This window comes from Drosophila sulfurigaster, chromosome 2L (genome assembly GCF_023558435.1).
Source record: "Drosophila sulfurigaster albostrigata strain 15112-1811.04 chromosome 2L, ASM2355843v2, whole genome shotgun sequence".
In the NCBI taxonomy this organism is placed as follows: domain Eukaryota; kingdom Metazoa; phylum Arthropoda; class Insecta; order Diptera; family Drosophilidae; genus Drosophila; species Drosophila sulfurigaster.
In genome coordinates this window covers 7,896,771-7,916,102 of record NC_084881.1, presented here as the reverse complement: position 1 = coordinate 7,916,102, position 19,332 = coordinate 7,896,771, and the positions used below count along the sequence as shown (strand labels likewise).

Below are 19,332 nucleotides of genomic sequence, written 5' to 3'. Positions count from 1 at the left end.
GGCCGCTTGGTCATTTGATGCCTAATTAAATTTAACGATGACGTTGATTTCTTCTACGCTTTTAATCTCAACACCCGCTCCACTATACTATGGGCTGAATGCCTTATTTTTCTTAGTTATTATTAATTACAATAGTTCTTAATGTGGTTTATTTGCTCTGACACTATTTAAATAAATTATGTATGCTTCATTTTTATTTATAACAAATTCAATTCTAAATTGTATTATTAATATTACATCTTACACTATATATTTTATATCAAACTTACGTAATCTCTTATTAAGAGTGTATTCTTTTACATTATTTTGGAAAAAACAAGTAAAAAGCTACAGTCGAGTGTACTCGACTGTGAGATACCCACTACCCATTTTGAATAAAAGAAACATATTTTGCGGTATTTTCTCAAAATATACCGAATATACTGCAAAAATACTAAAAATATACCAAATGGTATATTTGGTATATCGACATAGTACCGCATTCAAAATATACCATAGACAGCACAATATACCAGATTGTCACCCAAAGCAACTCAGACCCCTAGTAAGTAGGCGTTTTTGCCCATACAAAAGTATTTCTTTAATAACTTCGACAATTTTTATCTGATCGCAACCAAATTTTCAGGAATCATAACTACTATAGTAGTTATTGTATATACCAAAATTCGCAATTCTAGCTTTAAAATTACGCTTGTTATTCGATTTTTTTGATTTGCGGGGGCGGAAGTGGGCGTGGCAAAAATTTGAAACAAACTTGATCTGCGTGCAAACATAACAAATGCTGTCGAAAAAAATTATAGCTCTATCTCTTATAGTCTCTGAGATCTAGGTGTTCATACGGACAGACGGACAGACACACAGACGGACAGACGGACATGGCTATATCGTCTCGGCTGTTGACGCTGATCAAGAATATATATACTTTATAGGGTCGGAGATGCCTCCTTCTACCTGTTACATACATTTCCTGCCGGCACAAAGTTATAATACCCTTCTACCCTAAGGGTAGCGGGTATAAAAACATTAACACCTTCAGCAACTATAATATTCAACATAAGAACTTGGGAATGATATTTCGATCACATAGAGTCTTTGTCGGGCAATCTATGAATATTAAATTTAAAAACAAAAAAACGTATTTCAAATAGTAATCCAAAATAAGCTGAAACAAGTAAGAAAGTTACAGTCGAGTGTGCTCGACTGTGAGATACCCACTACCCATTTTAATAAAGGCAAAATATTGCGGTATCATTTTCAAAATATACCGAAAATACTAAAAATACTAAAAATATACCAAATGGTATGTTTGGTATATCGATACAGCACACCATTCAAAATATACCATAAACGGCTCAATATACCAGATTGTCAGCCAAAACAACCCAGACCCTAGTAAGTAGGCGTTTTTGCCCATACAAAAGTATTTCTTTAATAACTTCCACAATTTTATCTGATCGCAACCAAATTTTCAGGAATCATAACTACTACAGTAATTATTGTATATACCAAAATTCGTAGCTCTAGCTTTAAAATTACACTTGTTATTCGATTTTTTTGATTTGCGGGGGCGGAAGTGGGCGTGGCAAAAATTTGAAACAAACTTGATCTGCGTGCAAACATAACAAATGCTGTCGAAAAAATTATAGTTCTATCTCTTATAGTCTCTGAGATCTAGGTGTTCATACGGACGGACGGACAGACACACAGACGGACAGACGGACAGACGGACAGACGGACATGGCTATATCGTCTCGGCTGTTGACGCTGATCAAGAATATATATACTTTATAGGGTCGGAGATGCCTCCTTCTACCTGTTACATACATTTCCTGCCGGCACAAAGTTATAATACCCTTCTACCCTATGGGTAGCGGGTATAAAACTTGTTCTCACTTAGTCACTTTGAAATAAAGAATGTTTATTCGATATTTAAATAACTTCTATGAAAGAATCATTTGTCAAGATTTCTTGCCTATCTTAAAGACAAACCAACTACAAATTTTAAACGTGCCCATGGTGCAAGAGGCTTCATTTTACATGTCGGTGTCAGAGCAATCGAATGAACTCCCAGTGGATAGTTGATGAAAATTGTGATGAATTCGAGAACGAATAATATGTGACTGTTCAAATTCGTTTCCCAATATAATATTCAGTTTCTCCAAGTCAAAAAAAAATGAACTTACACAGATCAGTTAAAGATTGATGATAAGAATAAGGAGTATATTAGAAGTTTTTAAATAAAATGTAAATGACTATTTAAATTTATATTATTTAATTATATTATTAAAGTGATATATTTACAATTCAAAATATATATTGATCGACTTGTAGTTACAAATTGTTCACAGAAATTAATTTAAATTCAGAGTTTTCGATGAAACTAAAGCTGCTTCAATTGCGAAGCAATGAGATTCTTTAACTGCCTGCAATTTTCACTCGCACGCTCTCAATTTATATTTATATCTATCTCTATTGCTCTTATTTGTAGTGGTAGACTTTATCAGACACAAAATCGAATGCAATTTCACGGCTATTTGAGCGGGAGCTTGACAAAAAAAAGTTGCGATTGCGAATAATGCAATAAATGAGCGCAATTTTCAATTTGAAAACCAGCTGAGGCACAAAACCGGGAAAGGCATCTCTCATTTCCCATAGAATTCCAGTTTTCGCCAGCGTTGCATGCGCCGCATGAAATGTGCAATGTGCAATGTCCTTTTTAAGCCTTAAGTGCATACACAAAAGTCCTGGGCCGTGCATGCAACGCCGTGAAGTATGCAGCATGCAACATGCGCTAGATGCAACAATTAGCGGTTGTTGCTGTTGCCTCAGCTCGACTAGCATTCTCTTCTCGCTTAGCATGCACATCCCTTTGACATTTACATGTTGTACGTGACATTTGGGCAATTGCCTGTACAATTGTTTTCAAGTGGTTGGCAGTAGAGTGTGAGAGAGAGAGAGAGAGAGCTGTGCTTGGGAGCTGAGGGAAAGGACGCTGGTAAGTTAGGAGCTGCCGTAGGCGAAGCTTGACAAATGTGCATTTAATTAGCAAGTGCGTGGATTCATTTTTCATTTCGCTGATTTGTTGATTTGTTGTCGCTTGACATTCAAAGGCTTCAACACACACACACACACCCCTCATCATCGTCGTCATCCGGCTCATCATCTACAACATCCTCTTCATCCAGATCATGTATCATCAAGCGAACGAGCGTCACTTGAATCCTTAGAAAAATCAAAAACAATTAAAGTTTGTTCAAGAAAAACAAAACTCATTCAGCGCACACTCTGTCTCACACACACACACACACACTCACTGAATCAGACATTCCAACATGTGTGTAAACATGTCCCTTGTCCCCTTTCTTCTCTTCATACGCGATAGAACCGCAGGGAAAGATAACGTTGCCTACTTTTGTGCGCTCGCCAACGCAAACAACTTTTTGCGTGACGTCTGACGTTCCTCCCCTAACCCCTCTTTCCTCACCCAGCTCATCATCCGCTCTCTATCTCTGCTTCCCCCTTGAACACGCCCTACTTTCCACTCACCTTCTCCTGTCATCGAGCAACCTAACGATAACTAAATTTGTACATTTGGTGCAAATGTAAATAGATTGTTGCTGGATTTGTCTATACGCTCGTGTATGTGTGTGTGTGTGCATGCCATTGTATGAGTGTGTGCATAAGTGTGCCGGGTGATTAACGGGTGGCTTGGCCGGGGCTGTAAGTCTGCGTCTTCTTCTGTATTCCAGCAGCGGCGTCGCTCGTTTGGGGCGTCGGTTTTTGCGGGCTGGTCGAAGCGGCGCCAGTCAGCCGCCAAGCAACCCAATGCTCAAGCCTCAGCTGCCTGTGTGTCTCATCCCAAAAAGCACAAATTAAAATATGCATTGGTGTTTGCTATACCCAGCAAAAAGAATGCGCATTGGGTGATCGCAGCGTGCATCAGAAAACGTAAAATGTAAGGAAAATAAAAAGTTTCTTTCAAATGAATTAGAAATCCTATTTTTCATAGGAAAAGTTAATCTTTTATTTTAAGTTTTGTCAAAAATTCAACAATGGATATCTCTTATTTCTATCATCTATACCTTTTACTAGCTGTTCTTCTGAAGGGCGTGATTACGATGAGGAATGGCCTTGAAGCCTCAATGAAAATAACATTGTACATATATCAGAGCAAAGTTAGTTAAGATATAAAGTTCCCTATTGATTTCGTTCCATAAAAAGAAGAACTATTGAAAGATAAATGTACTCTATTATCTTAGCATTTATATAATTTAATCTTAAATATCAATATGCAGGCGCCACTAATTCTTCTGCTATTTTTAAGCAGATTATTTGCACATTTCGAAAACTGTTTACTACTTATGACCCTCTGCAAGTTGTGGAAAGATTAGAACAAGCCGTAATCTGTGCCATCGTCAGACCTCCTACGGGAATAGGTTTCACAAACAGGCCTAAGTATTGTCAACACGAAGAACTGCGACTCATTTACATAACAGCAACAATCAGGTGCAGGCCAGGTGGCAACTGGATAATGCGCCATCAATAACAATTATAGGCGAGCCATCAAAGGCAGCCTTTTCGACGTCAGAGTGTCCAAGCCAGGATATTCCAATTAATGCTGCTTCATTGAACGCAGTAGCAAAACTAAATCCGCGAGCGGGAGACGAAGAGGGCCGCGAGTCGGGCGGCGTAATTTAAATGCTAATTTCTGAAGACCTTTTCAAGGTGCGAGTTGCAATGAATTTTTCTACTAACATTTTCATAATCACAAATCAAGCGGAAGGTGTAAAATAAAAACTTTGATTACATTTACATTGTAAAGCAGTCGAGTCGCGAGACATGTTCATTTGCAAGGGGTACAACATGGCGTATGCGTATTATTTGCTCGTGGCATATATACGAGTATATGTATAACATATTTTTAAAGAACTCGCAACAACTTTTTAATGACACCAATTAGCAGCTCTTGCCATATACATACATCGAGCTCGAATTGCTGTCCTTCATGCTGCTCCTTCTCTTTGCCTTGGTTGCCTTTTTGGCTTCGCTCGTTAAGTCAAATGTGGGCTATAAATTCGCCCGTTGCCACTGTGTAAATAATAATTATTTCTGTAAGCTTTTCAGTCACAACGATATGCTTGAAGGGGTTTGAGTAAATATCAAGACTTTATATTTATATCTACGAAAACGCAATAACGTTAAAGTGAACATGATTTAGTTACGAGAAAATGAATTTATTCGTAATGAACTCTGATAAATTTCTGACAATTTTGTATGCAAGTCAAACTTATATCTGCCGGTCATATAACGCCCAAATTTCGTATGCACAATATTGCGACCTTATATAAACGTCAAATAAAGCCGCCCTCGCTGTTGTGTCAAGCTATTGTCTCGAGTGTATATTAATTATTAACGTTTGTATCGTATGCAACTCTCTTTTCCATAACGACCTCTGATCATTGTGTTTATGTCAACACCCAAATTCATGTGCGTCTTATAGTTAACAGGTTCTGTTATTGGTTTCTTCCTTTGGACCCAACTTATCGGCTGTCGTAGCTCCTCCACACTGCGATCCATTTTAATTCCGCATTTTCCCATGTGTTTGGTAAACATTAGTGGCTTGTGAACTCTGTCGTATGGATCGCGATAGTAATCACGAAAATTCTGGCATTCCAGATAAAATGCATCAATCCTATCCACTTCTGCATAGTCCACAATCGGCAGTCCAATGCGTGGAACAAATCCCAATACTCCACGCCGCTCGACATGGGATCTCTGGGCTACGGTGACCATATCAACTTCGGGTATTTTATCTAACAACATCTTGATGCCTAATAGAACGTTACTTTCAACTACAAAATGGTATATATGTAAATCTAATTTTATAAAATAAGAAAATTATATTCACAAATATGTGATTCGATTTTGACAACAATTGGTGATTGTAAATAGTCGAGAAGAAAATATTTGTGACAGGAGTACCAATGGAATAACCTTTTATTTTACTTTAAGCTATTATATACACAGCTAGTCAGAAGTATTTACACAAGGTGAATTTTTGTGCAAGCTTCACAAACGACGAGTGTGGGGGAATGTCTGAAATCTTTTGATGTTGCAAAGTCAAACTTACGCAAGGCCAGATGAAAGAAAAATTTAAAAAATAACTGCTCTAGCTAATAAACAGATGCTTATCAGTTGTCAAAAGTATTTACGCACGTTTTATATCGAACAGAAGTATTTTTTTTTTTAGTTTTAAGTTATCACCCGACCCATGGGCAGGGGGGAATTATTTGGCCAACAGAAGTATTTACACAATATTTTCCCCACCCACTTTCGTCACTTTCCCGTAAATCGATAAAAATCGAATAAGAGGTGTAATTTTGAAGCTATAGTCTTTATGATTCCTAGAAATTGGGTTGCGATCAGAAAAAATTTTAAAAGTTATTTATGAAATACTTTTTTACTAAAACGCTTACTTACTTAAGGTACAAAAAGAATTAGGGCTTCTTTTTAATATTTATGTAAATGTAAAAAATTTTAAAACAACAAAAATCTAAGTGTAATAAGTTAAAGTAATAAAGAATTAATGAAACAATAAGAAATGTAAATCGTATTTTTAAGAAATATAAATTTGTATGTATTGATCAGGAAACGAACTCACACACCACAATATATGTATGTATATGTATGTATGTTGGGCTGAAGAAGTATCAGCAAAGCTAATGCACTCCTCGTCCGGGCACCATTTAACTGCAAACATCTAAGACACAAAATTGACGCGCGCCAGCTTCTAGTCTCCGAGGCAACTGTACGTTGCAAATTTCACATGCATACACATACCAATAGAGGCAAGCAAGTAGATACATTGACGCATACATACAAACGAAAGCAAAGCGCCACAAAATACACTCATTCTCATCGTTCCGCATGCGATCTGTGACTAGTGTTGCCAGTTTAGCTTATTATAAGCTAGTTCTAGCATATTTAAAAATGGAAAAGCTTGTAAAATTTGCATCTAGTTTATAGCTTAAAATATAGCTTATTTACCACCCACAAGGTTTCATGTTTTCTCTCATTTGGGTGTAACTTACATATTTTTCTGCATTTTTTTTTTTAAATTTGGCTTACTCTAGCTTATTTTTTTTTCAAATATCTAGCTTATACGGGTGCTCAAAACATGGCAGCACTGTCTGCGACTGAAGTGAGAACGTAACGTACGCTGCGAAATGCGTTCGAACTTCGAATTTCGAAATGAGCCGAAAGGCTCTAGTCGCAGCTCTTGTGGGGCCGTAGTAATGCTGTTGCAAATGATGCGTTTTTGCCTTAAGACAATGGAATATCTGTATATTTATGATTAGTCATAGTAATATAAATTATTACCCAACATGTAATAAAAAACTAAATTCAAATAAGAAGCAGTAAATTCGTTGAATTTGTCAATTTGTCAATAATTAAAATAAAACTAAGTTTCTAAATAAAGAATGTAAATGACGGAATTAAAATAGTTTTATTTGCATCAATTTATATAGGCGTACTTCTGTGTCGTGTGCGCCACATCTAAAGTGAAAAAAAAAACATACCAAAACATTTTTTTATTTGGAGTAAAGATTAAGATACAGATGTTTAAAGATAATTGCAAAAATGGACGAACTTATATATTTTATTGCTAAACAGTTAAATTCCTAATATTAATTATTTTTAAAATGTTTTCTTTTACTGTAAATAATGTCGCACGCATATTAAATAGAATAGAAATTGTTAAATGTAAACCACAGTCTTAAGTTTAAGTCCATGTAAACACTTTTAGTGATATGCAAATTTGTAATCATATGCAACTCTGTAATCGAGTACAACTCTGTTATTAAAATTATCGACGCCAGTAGCGAACGAGTCTGTTTAAAAACAGTTAATATTGAACATAATTCAGTACATGTGATATTTAGTCCCGTTTTGCAACCAAAAAGGAAAGAAATTAAATACAACACAATATGTCGGACACGAATGATAATGCCTGCGGCTCTGTTCTGAAAATCGAAGCAGCTGGTGATATTGATCTGAGCGAGGAAATAAAAAATCTGATGAAACAATTTGGCGAGCAAACATTAAAAATGGTGGAAACGCAAAATCGTCGCATAAGCAGCGAAGTGACTGAAGACAAAAAAGCATTCAAACAGATGCTTGAGGAGAAGATGCGTCTGTTGTGCGGCTTAAATAAACCGCATTTTGACCCGAAAATGACTACAATACAGCAAATTGAGAAGATCCATGGCGATATTCTGCAGCAATTTAAAAAATTGTTTGACTCGACGGACGATTCTGTGCGTGATTATGACCAACACTGCGCCGAGGCTTTGAAAAACAAGATTACTGAGTCGCAAGCTAAATTTGATGAATTCACCATGATGCCCCACACAGCTTTGGAGGATTGCATTGCTGAACTACAGCGCAAACATCTTGAACTAAAAAAAAATACCGAAGAGCTGCGCGAAAAACGCATCGCAAAGCAAAAGGAATACGAGGCAAAGTATAAAGCGATTATCAAGGAAATTGAAAATCTCGAAAAATATAACTTGGAGGCCCAAGAGACACTCGAGCTGTTGAAATACAAACCGAAGTAGAGTTAAGTCCGTAGCCTTGGGCACAATCTGCTTTCTACATTTTTCTATGATATATAAACATTTAAATTAGTTTTAAGCACACAACAGTTACTTGGCCTACTTGAATTTGGCTTACATACTTGAAGAAAAGTACTTGGACTACTACTGTTTAAATTTACTACTACTACTGTTTAAATTTGAAATTAAAAGCGTTCAAAGAAGAGCGCGTTTACTGTATTTTTAGTTCATAATTATCATATAACTCAATTTGCTAAAACTACTTTATAAACTTAATACACATCCACTACTTCAACTACTGTAATTTGGCTTAAAGCTGTTAACTAAAGATAATCAAAATATGAATTAATTTGTTAACGATAAGCGACATTTTGACTAAAAAAATGTATAACACATTGCATTTATTTGTTCACATATTAAGTTTTTCTTCTTGTTAGAAAAGTCACAATCCTGTCTAATATTGAATATTTCGCTAAAAGAGGAAGTAAAACTTATCTTTTCCAAACCTTAAAAAAAAAAAAATACTAACCAAGGTAATCCAAATACTGAATTGGTCAAATTCCTAAGCTTATTTCAATTGTTTCGAAATATGCTGTTTTTTGGAAATTGACTCGTCATAGAAAAAAAAACAATCAAAACAGTTTAAAGGATGTAATCTTCAAATCAAATGTAAATCCTAAAAATGCAAAATCCATTTGACCTCAATATTCAAGTATTCAGATAGAGACACAGACACTTCGGGGACAACCCTCAGTGTAAAGTCAATATTACAACGACCGATTATGTGTGGGATAAAATCGGAATCAGTTCGTGGGTCGAAGTGTAAGTAATAAATGTAAATATGCCGATTGCCTGACCCCAAATGGGCCAAGGGAGCGTGAAGTAAATGTGGGCGTGTCAACTGGCTTGTTGCGGTGATCAGCAACAGCATACGAAATGTAGTAGAAGGAGCACAACAAAAATTCATCGCTTGCGTTTGCTATTGACATTTGACAGGGACGCGTGGGTTACATGCCTCGAGGCAATGGTTGGATGAGTTGGAACATAGCATGCGGAGAGGTCTGGCCGTAAGTCTTCTTATTGTGCTGCCTGCTTGCCATTTTTTTCTATTATTGCTTCATAATATTTTCTCTTGTTTTTTAGCATTTTAAATAACCGCGGGTGTGATTTTTACCAGAGCTAAGCGACGGAAATCCCACCGGGCTGCAGTAGGTGGAGAAGGATGGAGGATTCAGGGGAAGTCTGCGAAGTCCTGTCATGATTAAATTTGTGTGTTAAGCGTTTTTAAGCTGTCTGCTCTATAATGATGATGTTTGATGCCTGCTTAAATATGCTGCTCGGGTAGAGAGCGTTCTGTTTTTTGATTGCATTAAAGGCAGCTACTGACTGACGACTTGGCACTGCCCCGAGATGATTGACTGGCGGTCGTTGCGGTTACTAGGATGTTGGGTCAAAAGAGTGGAGAATCTGTGCCTGATTCTGACTCGAAACTCAATATTTAATATCCTTATATAACCCACAAAACTGGCAAACACTGTCTAGCCTCGCAACAACTTGTATGCATCCAAAAAGGGGGGGCGAAAAATATAGTTGTTAGTTAATATTATTGTATTTGTTTGTTTGTTTGGCTTTTGTTTGAGAGCGGCGACGGACGTCAAGTACAATGATCGGTTTAATATGTTAAGGACTAGACCAGTTGATGACGACCAACAAAGCAGCGAGACAGCAACTGCATTCAACCTCAACAACAAACTGCTGGGGCATAATCAAACGGCTACCCGGATGGGAAAGCAACGCCCACGCTGTTCCAAGTCCCAAGTCTCTGCTCTCTCATAGCTCATAGCTTGGCCTTCGTTTGCTCAGCATCTTTTTCCTGTTTATTATTTCCACATCGCAGAGGCTGCTCAGATAACGATAGAGAAAGGGAGACGGTGGGGATGGTAGACGCCAACGCATTGCCGCTGTGTGTGATTTACATAATGTCCTTGTCGACAGCAACATCACCCCTCGACTGCCATCCTCTACCCCGCTCTTCGCTAGTTTAAAAATATTAACTGTCAATTTGTATTTGGCAACACTTGGCTGAAGAGGCATTTGCGAGCAGACCAAACTACCAAGCAGAAGTCGAGCCAGGGAGCAAGGGCGCAAAAAGGGCCAGAAAAAGGGCCAGAGAGTACACTTCATATTAAAGCTGGTTCTCAATACCCTGTAACCAAAGAGTGCTTAATGAATTGTGCTGAAGTAAATCTTAAAACAGACAATATAATGGAGTGGAATGTAAATGCTAGTAGATAGATAGTTTGTTCATTAACATCCACAAGTAGACATCATTTGGAAGCCTATCTTATAAAGGGTATTTAATCTATTGTAAATCGACATTTTTTACTTTAGCTTCATTCAAAATCGAGTAAGAAAGCGACAGTTGAGAGTGCTCGATTGTGAGATACCCGCTACCCATTGAGAATAAAAGCAAGGTGCAAGCAAGAATAAAACAAGGTGTTCATACGGACAAACGGACAGACATACAGGCGGACATGGTTAATCGTCTTGATTTTTGACGCTGTTCAAGAATAGATATACTTGACGTGGTCGGAGATGTCTTCTTCTGCCTATTGCATACATTTTCTGATTGACATTGATTTTTGATCAAGCATTTCAAATAAGAAATGTAGATTATCAAATGAGATGAAAAAGTTAGAACTCAATTTAGAACTTCTTGCATTTCTTCTTATTGAGTATCAGTAATTATGACAAATAATTTGATGAAAAGACAAGCTCTCAATTTTCAAAAACTCTGGCACCATTTTCTTATTATCTTCACAATAGTTTATCAGGGCAGGCGCAACGATAAAGCCCCTGCGATAAGGATTTAAGCACAGTGATAAGCGCCGGCAAAACTCGTAGCAACAGGCAATAACAACAGCAACAATAACAGACAACAAAAAGACAGCAGAGACAAACAGACGATAATAATACATAATAACAGTGTAGTAGTAAAAGCGAGTCACTCACTCGCTCAGTCAGTCAGCCAGTTTGGGGCACAAAGGCAAAGAGTTGACTAAAAGGAGGAAGTCGGTCGAATGCAGGCCGAACAACTCATGAGCAAACTCGTACGTCAATGATGCTAATCAGAGCGTCAATGCCCCACTTTCTGCTTTCCGCGTTCCACAGTTAAACCCAAAATGAAACCCCAGAAACAGACCCCTAATTCAAACCAAAATGGAGTTGGGGCAGCACGTGGTGTGCACGGCAACAACTCCAAAACATAAGCCACCCCGTTGGGTGTGCTCAACTACTCCGTAACTGTGGGTTCCCTTAATAAACATCTGTGTGTGTCTGTGTGTGTGTGTGGGTGAGTAACGTGATAAGGGCAACGATTCCACACATGCAGAGGGGGGTGCTGCAGCACCCACAACCCACAGCAACAGGGGGGTGCACTGCATGCCAGCGCTTTGAGTTTACCCTCAGCTTACCATCGACCATCACTCAATTGCACAGACCAAAAGAGACTCAAAGTGCGAAATTTGCGCTCAAAACTTGAGCGTATTTGTAAGCTCTCGATTCGCCAGCCATCGGCAATCGTGTGTGGGAGTCTCCCTTACCCACGCACACGAGTTCGCAGCGCACACGACTGCATGAAGTTCGTTCGGCTTTCGCCGCTCGGGTCCGGCAGGCTCGTGATTCGCCTTTTGGCCTGTCAATCGCTGCTCGGCTTGTGCGATGTCGTCGTTGTTGCGGCCATTCCACAAGTGGCAGTCGCAGTCGCAGTCACCGCGTTTCCGGTGCTCAGTTTGGTTACTTGGTCCAACGCAAATTGGTCGTCGTCGTTCGTTGTTTTGATCTGAAAACGTTATCTGAAATATCGGTTTGGTGGTATTACAAAATAAATATATATTACATATATTACGGCAACAATTTGTTGGCCAACAAAAATTCTATAAAATGCCTGCGTGCCAAGTGAAACAAGTTCGTGAATATGCCAAAAATGCTAATGCAAATTTTTGATAAAAAAATATATCTTATAAATAATCAAAAAGTGAATGCTCTACAAATATCTGTGCTGCGATAAATTATAACCATATACCAACAGCAATATTGAAATTCTATCGAATGTAAGTTTACACAATATAAAATTGATTCAAAATTTGCAGAGCCAATCTTAAAAATTCGAAAATAATTAAAAATTGATCAAACATTTGTTTAGAATATAACAAAGATGATATATACATTTTTGGATACATACCAAAATATTCTGACAAATATTTTTCGCATTTGGTTAATTTACAACATTTTTTTGCATATGTATCTGACTAAAACAAAATAAAATTTGTTAAAAACTTTATAAAATTCTCTTCAAAACAGAACTTTAGTGGTACAAAAAACTTTGAAATTCAGAAATGGCGATTGCTTTTTGTTTAAAATTCGAATGATATATGATTATTTAGTGCTTCAAAAGTGCTTTGCAAATGTTAAAAGTTTTGTTAAAACATGCTGAATCTTTGATTAAAGTGATCACGAAAATGTCGTAGACAATTAACCGAATTTAGACTATTTATATAAAAATAGGGAATGCTTTTTTTGGCGAAGCCTAATCATTTATAGATAATGTATTATCTCTTGGTGGCAATTCCAGCAAATAAAGTAACAAAAATTTGACCTATGCATGGGAAAGACATGTCTTCAAAAGAGGGATATCTTATTATTATCATTAGCTTTATTCTTCAGCTGAGTTAAAGTTGATGTCAACAAAACGCACAAAAGTATGCAGTAGTTATTTAATAGAGAGCGCAATAAATATTGCACAAGCGCAGGTGGCTGGCTGGCTGGCTGGCTGGATGGTTCTTAAAGGCGTTTGTCAGACAAAGCCACAGAAATTGAACAGGATTTTCAGTGTCAACAGCAGTGGCAGGCAGCAGTAGCAGCAGCAGCAGCAACTGGTAGATGCAACATGTTGCTACATTCAAAGAGTCGCCGACAAATCTGCCACTCATTGTCGGATAATGGAACAAAGTACATACAAGTTGCGTTAAACTGAGCTCGACTTGCACTCGTAACGGATCTTGAGTCGTTGAATGGCATTTGAGTTTGAGTTAGGTTGTTTCTTTTTTTTTCATATTCTTAAATAAATAAAGCGGAAATCCATTATAACACGTGGGCTGAAAAGTCCGGGCCTTACACATAGATTGTGCTAGTTTTATTGCAGTCACCTTTTTTCAGTTAATACAATCCTTCAGAAGACAGCTGCTAAAATTTCATGATATTCTATTCATTAGTTTGTAAGTTATTGAGCCAAAAGTGACACTACTTTTCTATTTTCACAACAATGGATCAAATGCAATTTCGTCTTCTAATCTTACAATGCTTCTTGATGGGAAAAATACCGTTCAAGCAAAGCTTTGGCTTTAAAAGTGTTATGGGGACTCCTCTCTATCAGAAACAACAATTAAACGTTGGTTTGCTGACTTTAAAAGTGGTCGTAGGGACACCGATGATGCAGAACAGTGGACGTCCAAATGGGAGGTCACACCAGAAAATATCAAAAATCCACAAAATCGTTTTGAATGATCGAAAATTAAATTTGAGTCAGTTAGCTAACATCGTAAAGATATCAAAAACATGTTGGCTTAATATTGCATGAGCATTTGACTATAAGAAAATCTCTTCAAAATGGCTGCCGCGTTTGCTCACTTTTGACCAACAACAAGAATGTGTTCATGATTCAATGACAGTGACAAAACTACTTGAATTTAACTTCGAATTGCTCCCACATCCAATAATTTGCCAGATTAGGCTCCCAGCGACTTCTGGAGGTCAGCAGTCCTGGAAAATGCTCGCCGATAAAAATTTCGCACGATTGAAGAGATTATCACTGAAATTGAAGCCTATTTTGAGGCAAAAATAAATCGTTCTAAAAATTTATATTGAAATGTTATAGCGGCTCTGGAATGATTGCGATGCTCTTGATAAAGATTAAGTTGATGAGTAACGCCAATTTTGATCCAAAAAGCAAGTTTTCTTTGTCAGACTTTTCAGCCCATGTGTTATAACATCATCGCTATCGCCATCGCCATCAGTGTAACCGTATAACCTTATTCCCATTACGGGCGCCGCTGTGTTATGTTTTGTGCTATGCGTTGTAATTCCTCGTAGCATTCCTTTTAAAGAGCCTGAGTCCAAGGAGCTTTGCCGCAACATGCAGTTAAATAATAGCGACACTTTGGTTTCGCTCAGCGGCAAGCAGGCGCTGCGACAAAAGAAACGCGCCGCAAAGTGCGCGTTTTGTATTACTTACAACAAGTCCGTGTCCCTGTCCGTATCCATGTCCATATCCACAAGTCAACGCTTTAAATGCTCCACGCTGTTCCGGTCAAATGTTCCATTGCCGTGGGGCATAACCATAACAACGCCATCATGACTCAACGCTGTTCAAAAGGTCAAATTGTTTGCTCTCAACGCACACACATTTAAAAATCAGGAACAATGCAATCTAGAATCGAATGCAAAACTATTGCAAAAGAAAAGATATTTCTGAAATACAGAGTGATTAAATATTTAGTATCAATTAAATTAATATTCTTTTTCAATTAAATATGAATGAAGCATCTCCGATCCTATTAGGTATATATATTACTGATCAGGGTCAACAGACGAGACGATATGGCCATGTCCGTATGCCCTTCTGAAAGTTTGTAAAATTAATTTAAGAAATATTTTAATATGACAAAAAACAGTTGATTCAGTTGGATCTTAATTGCTTTATCAGTCAGATACATATAATTTATTTTGATTTTGGTTGTAAAGTCATTAAAGCATTCGCTATATTTTTGTATTTTAAGAAATATCCACGCTGTCTTGAGAGTTCCTTAAAGCTGAAGTTTAACATAATATGCATAATACACTATTCGGTATTCCATTGACAATTGATGTATTTCATATCACAGCTTGTAAAATATCCAAATTATCTTCAATTTTTGTTAATGTAATGACAATGAAGAACTTTCGAATTTATTTTTTACTCGACTATATTGGTTAAATTATAACTTAACATATCTGCATTAAAAGAAACTAATACGAAGCGATGCCAAAGTTTTCTGAAAAAATATGTATTTAGTTGTTATTTTTTAGTTGGGCTTATGAAATTTTAAGCAATATTTCATAATATTCAATTCTGTTCTAGTCATGAAAACAAAAAAAAATATTCCGCAGAACTTGATATGAATTAGAGAGACTGAAATAATTTGACTAATCCGTTGATGGAGATATTAACTATATATAGTCACGTGTAATACAGTTAATATTGATTGGAGATAACGAAATGCCAATATGACGCAAGTTTATCTACACAAGAAAAACCAATACTAATATAAAACTCACAGATAAAACACCGGAAACGGACTGTCTGCCACAAGTATTATTGTTGCCATTGTGTTTATTATGCAATTACTGACAGACAATCGATTTAAAAATAAAATATTTTTGCATTCAATTTCATAAATTTTAAAATTATGATTTATTTATGAATACTAAAATTTAAAATGAAATAATAATGAAAAAATTTATTGAAGTAATAAAAATATGCACACTTAAGCAATTTAATAATTTGAATAGCTCCAAAAACATAGAAACAGTATAACAAATTAATTAACTTTAAAAATAAAGATTTTTGAATTTGTTGCTGTTATTCTTATATTATTTTACACTGTATGAATTTTTGTGAATAATTTGTATCGCAATTAAAAGCCATAGCAGAATTATTTGTTTTCAAAATCATTTAGCCTCAATGTCTGATAAGGAATATCATTGTGAATGAGAATAGTACACGATTAATTAAGGGTAGCATTTATAAAGTGAGATCGTAATATAAACATATCATGTGGAGTACAAAATCAGAAAGTATTTGAGTTGAACCATTTGATTTATGACATGTGATATAATAGTTTGAGATTCATAATTGCTAAACTCGCAGCATTCCCAACGAAATACTTATTTGTTGATTGCGTTCCCAGATATCTTATCGTCCAACTGATAAAAATATACAGTATATTCACATATACGCTATTACTGATTGTTGTTATATAATATATACATATAATATTTGTATTGTCAACAACTAAGTTCTTCTCATCACTCATTTAGATATTGATTGTGTGGGTCTTTAATGGCAAAGGATATAATATCTTTTTAAAAATAGCATTCTGAATCATTCGAAATACTTTTTTAGAGATTCACTGAATATTTATTTTGAATTTGTGAATACTGAAATTTATAAATCGAAAAGGAGAATTCTAGGACCACCAATAAAAACTTGCTGAACTCGTTCAATTCTTTCATTATTATTTGTGAAGAGTAAAATTTATTTATTTGAAAAGTGAGTTCTCGTGTTGAACATTTGCTTGTGAAATATTCAGTTAAATTCCTAAGAATTATTATCTGCCACAGACTGCAATATATTTAATATACTTTCAACAAATTTTAAATTTTGCACTTGCCAATGAAAACTTACTGAACTCGTTCAATTCAGTTTTATTTGTGAATAATGAATTTTATATATTGCAAATTGAGTTCTCGTGTTGAACATTTGCTTGTGAAATATTCAGTTAATTTCTTAAGAATTATTATCTGCCACAAACTTAAATATATTTAATATACTTTGATCAGTTTTTACTTTTTACACTTGCGTTGCTTAGCAGTTTATTAAAAAGGAGAATTCTAGGACCACCAATAAAAACTTGATGAACTCGTTCAATTCTTTCAGTACTCCTTTGACAATATGGATGCAACGCAACTCACAGAGCTCATGGGGAGTCATGATTTCATGCAGCTGCAGCAGCAGCTCCAGCACAACAACAACAACTACAACACGGATGGTCACAATGGACTATCACCGGAATCGGCTGAAAGAAGCTCTCGGCCAGTGCGACGTGCCACACGCCGCACCTCACAGGTGAGTGGGCATCAATTGAGCACTCACCACACGATATCCATGCCATTCGATTCGATTTCGTTTGTTTACAGCTAAGCAATAACACCTACGACCTGGAAATGACGGATTCCAGTTCGCAGAGTGACGACACAAGCGGCGGCGGAGGCAGCAGCAACGGCGGCGGCAGCAGCACGAACAACAATAGCAACCAACAGGGCAACGTCCATGGCAGTCAGCGACCGTCGAGTCGTGGTCGTCAGCAGAATGGCGGTGGTGTTGGCGGTGGCAGTGGCGGTGGCTCGAGTTTAACGCCCAACAGCGCCAACAACTCCAATGCGAATCGACGACGCAAGGGCGCTCTAAATGCGAAGGAGCGTAACTTGCGGCGGTTGGAGTCGAATGAGCGGGAACGCATGCGGATGCACAGTCTGAATGATGCGTTTCAATCGCTGCGTGAGGTCATTCCGCACGTGGAGATGGAGCGACGTCTGTCGAAGATTGAGACATTGACGCTGGCCAAGAATTACATCATCAATCTGACGCACATCATACTCTCGAAGCGCAACGAGGAGGCAGCCGCCATGGAGCTCAATGGTGGCGCCGTCGGTGGCGTCTTACTCTCCGGCCTGACCAGCGACAGCAATGGCGGCACAACCAACGGTGGCGCCACCACCAATGGCCTCTGCTTCGAGGATGCTCTGGCCAGTGGTGGTGCCTACGACTGTGCTTTGTTGGCTGCCACCGATGGCAGCCTGTTGAGTGCGGCAACAGTGTCGGCAACACAGCCTTCAATGCAGAACTTGCAAGCGCCAGCAATGCACATGTTGCCGCAGTCCCAGGTGGAGCAACAACCACAGCCGCAGCAGCAACATCTTACACATCATCATCACCAGCAGCAACAGCAGCAGCAGCAAACGCAGTCTCAATCGCAGGCGCAACCGCTTACACAGCAGCAACTGTTGCATTCACACGGACACCTGGGCGCCACAATGTTGCTGCCACAACAACAACAACAACAGCAGCAGCAGCAGCAATCGCAACAGCAACCAACGCTGATACTCAATGGCGGTTCCACAGTCACAGTGGGCGGAGTGTCTGTAGGAGTGGGCGTGGGCGTAAATGTTGGCGTGGGCGTGGGTGTGGGAGTGGGGGGCGGTGTCTTTCCAGATGTCAATGATAATTTCGATGAACCCTTTCGAGAGTTCCTCTAAGCGTTGGGCAACCCTGATGGTCTGTGGTAAATCGATATATAGAATTTATAGCATTTGTCGTGCGATCTTTACTTCAAATTGGGAATATACATAATATTAATTACTTTTATTGAAACACTTGTCGAAAGCAAAACTAATCCATTATCATGCATACAACTTCCATACGAAAACGAAAGATTAAATTATTATATTAACGTGTAGTGTAATACGTAAAATCTAAGCGAATTTCCAAAATATGTACATATATCACACTCATTACAAAAAAAAAAACAGCTTAGCTTCCAAATACCAAATTAACTTTATGAATTATTTGTAAATTAAATGAAAAACAAAAGCCGACCATTGTGGTGCAAATTAAAGGTATGCAATTAACCAAAAGTTGTTAATATACATCAATATTTATACGTAATCTTAAGAAAATCTTAGAAATGTTCTCAAGCTAACGAATTAAGATATACCAAAGTTGAAAGCAGCAGATTGTTATTTGAGGAGATTATCACTTATTCCTACTTATTTTTACTAATATTTTTTAAATTTTTTTGTTTATTTATTTATGATAAATCATATGTGTATAGTCACTACA

General features: G+C 37.4%; 2 protein-coding genes across 3 annotated transcripts; one reads left to right on the top strand and one right to left on the bottom strand.

Annotated features, from left to right (window-relative positions):
- Positions 1-5,147: 5,147 nt before the first annotated feature.
- LOC133850588 (uncharacterized) lies at positions 5,148-6,009 on the bottom strand. Its single transcript, XM_062286712.1, has 2 exons — positions 5,909-6,009; positions 5,148-5,852 (listed from the first exon to the last, which is right to left on the bottom strand). Exon 2 carries the CDS (start codon positions 5,821-5,823, stop codon positions 5,410-5,412), a length of 414 nt encoding a protein of 137 aa, XP_062142696.1. The 5' UTR covers positions 5,824-5,852; positions 5,909-6,009; the 3' UTR covers positions 5,148-5,409.
- Positions 6,010-12,197: 6,188 nt separating this feature from the next.
- Positions 12,198-19,013, top strand: LOC133844216 (protein dimmed). 2 transcript variants are annotated; one of them, XM_062278124.1, is made up of 3 exons: positions 12,198-12,727; positions 17,371-17,559; positions 17,631-19,013. In XM_062278124.1, exons 2-3 carry the CDS (start codon positions 17,386-17,388, stop codon positions 18,747-18,749), a joined length of 1,293 nt encoding a protein of 430 aa, XP_062134108.1. In that variant the 5' UTR covers positions 12,198-12,727; positions 17,371-17,385; the 3' UTR covers positions 18,750-19,013. The 2 variants fall into 2 exon arrangements, with proteins under 2 accessions (XP_062134108.1, XP_062134116.1); XM_062278132.1 differs by lacking the exon at positions 12,198-12,727 and having other exon boundaries at positions 17,342-17,559.
- Positions 19,014-19,332: the final 319 nt, after the last annotated feature.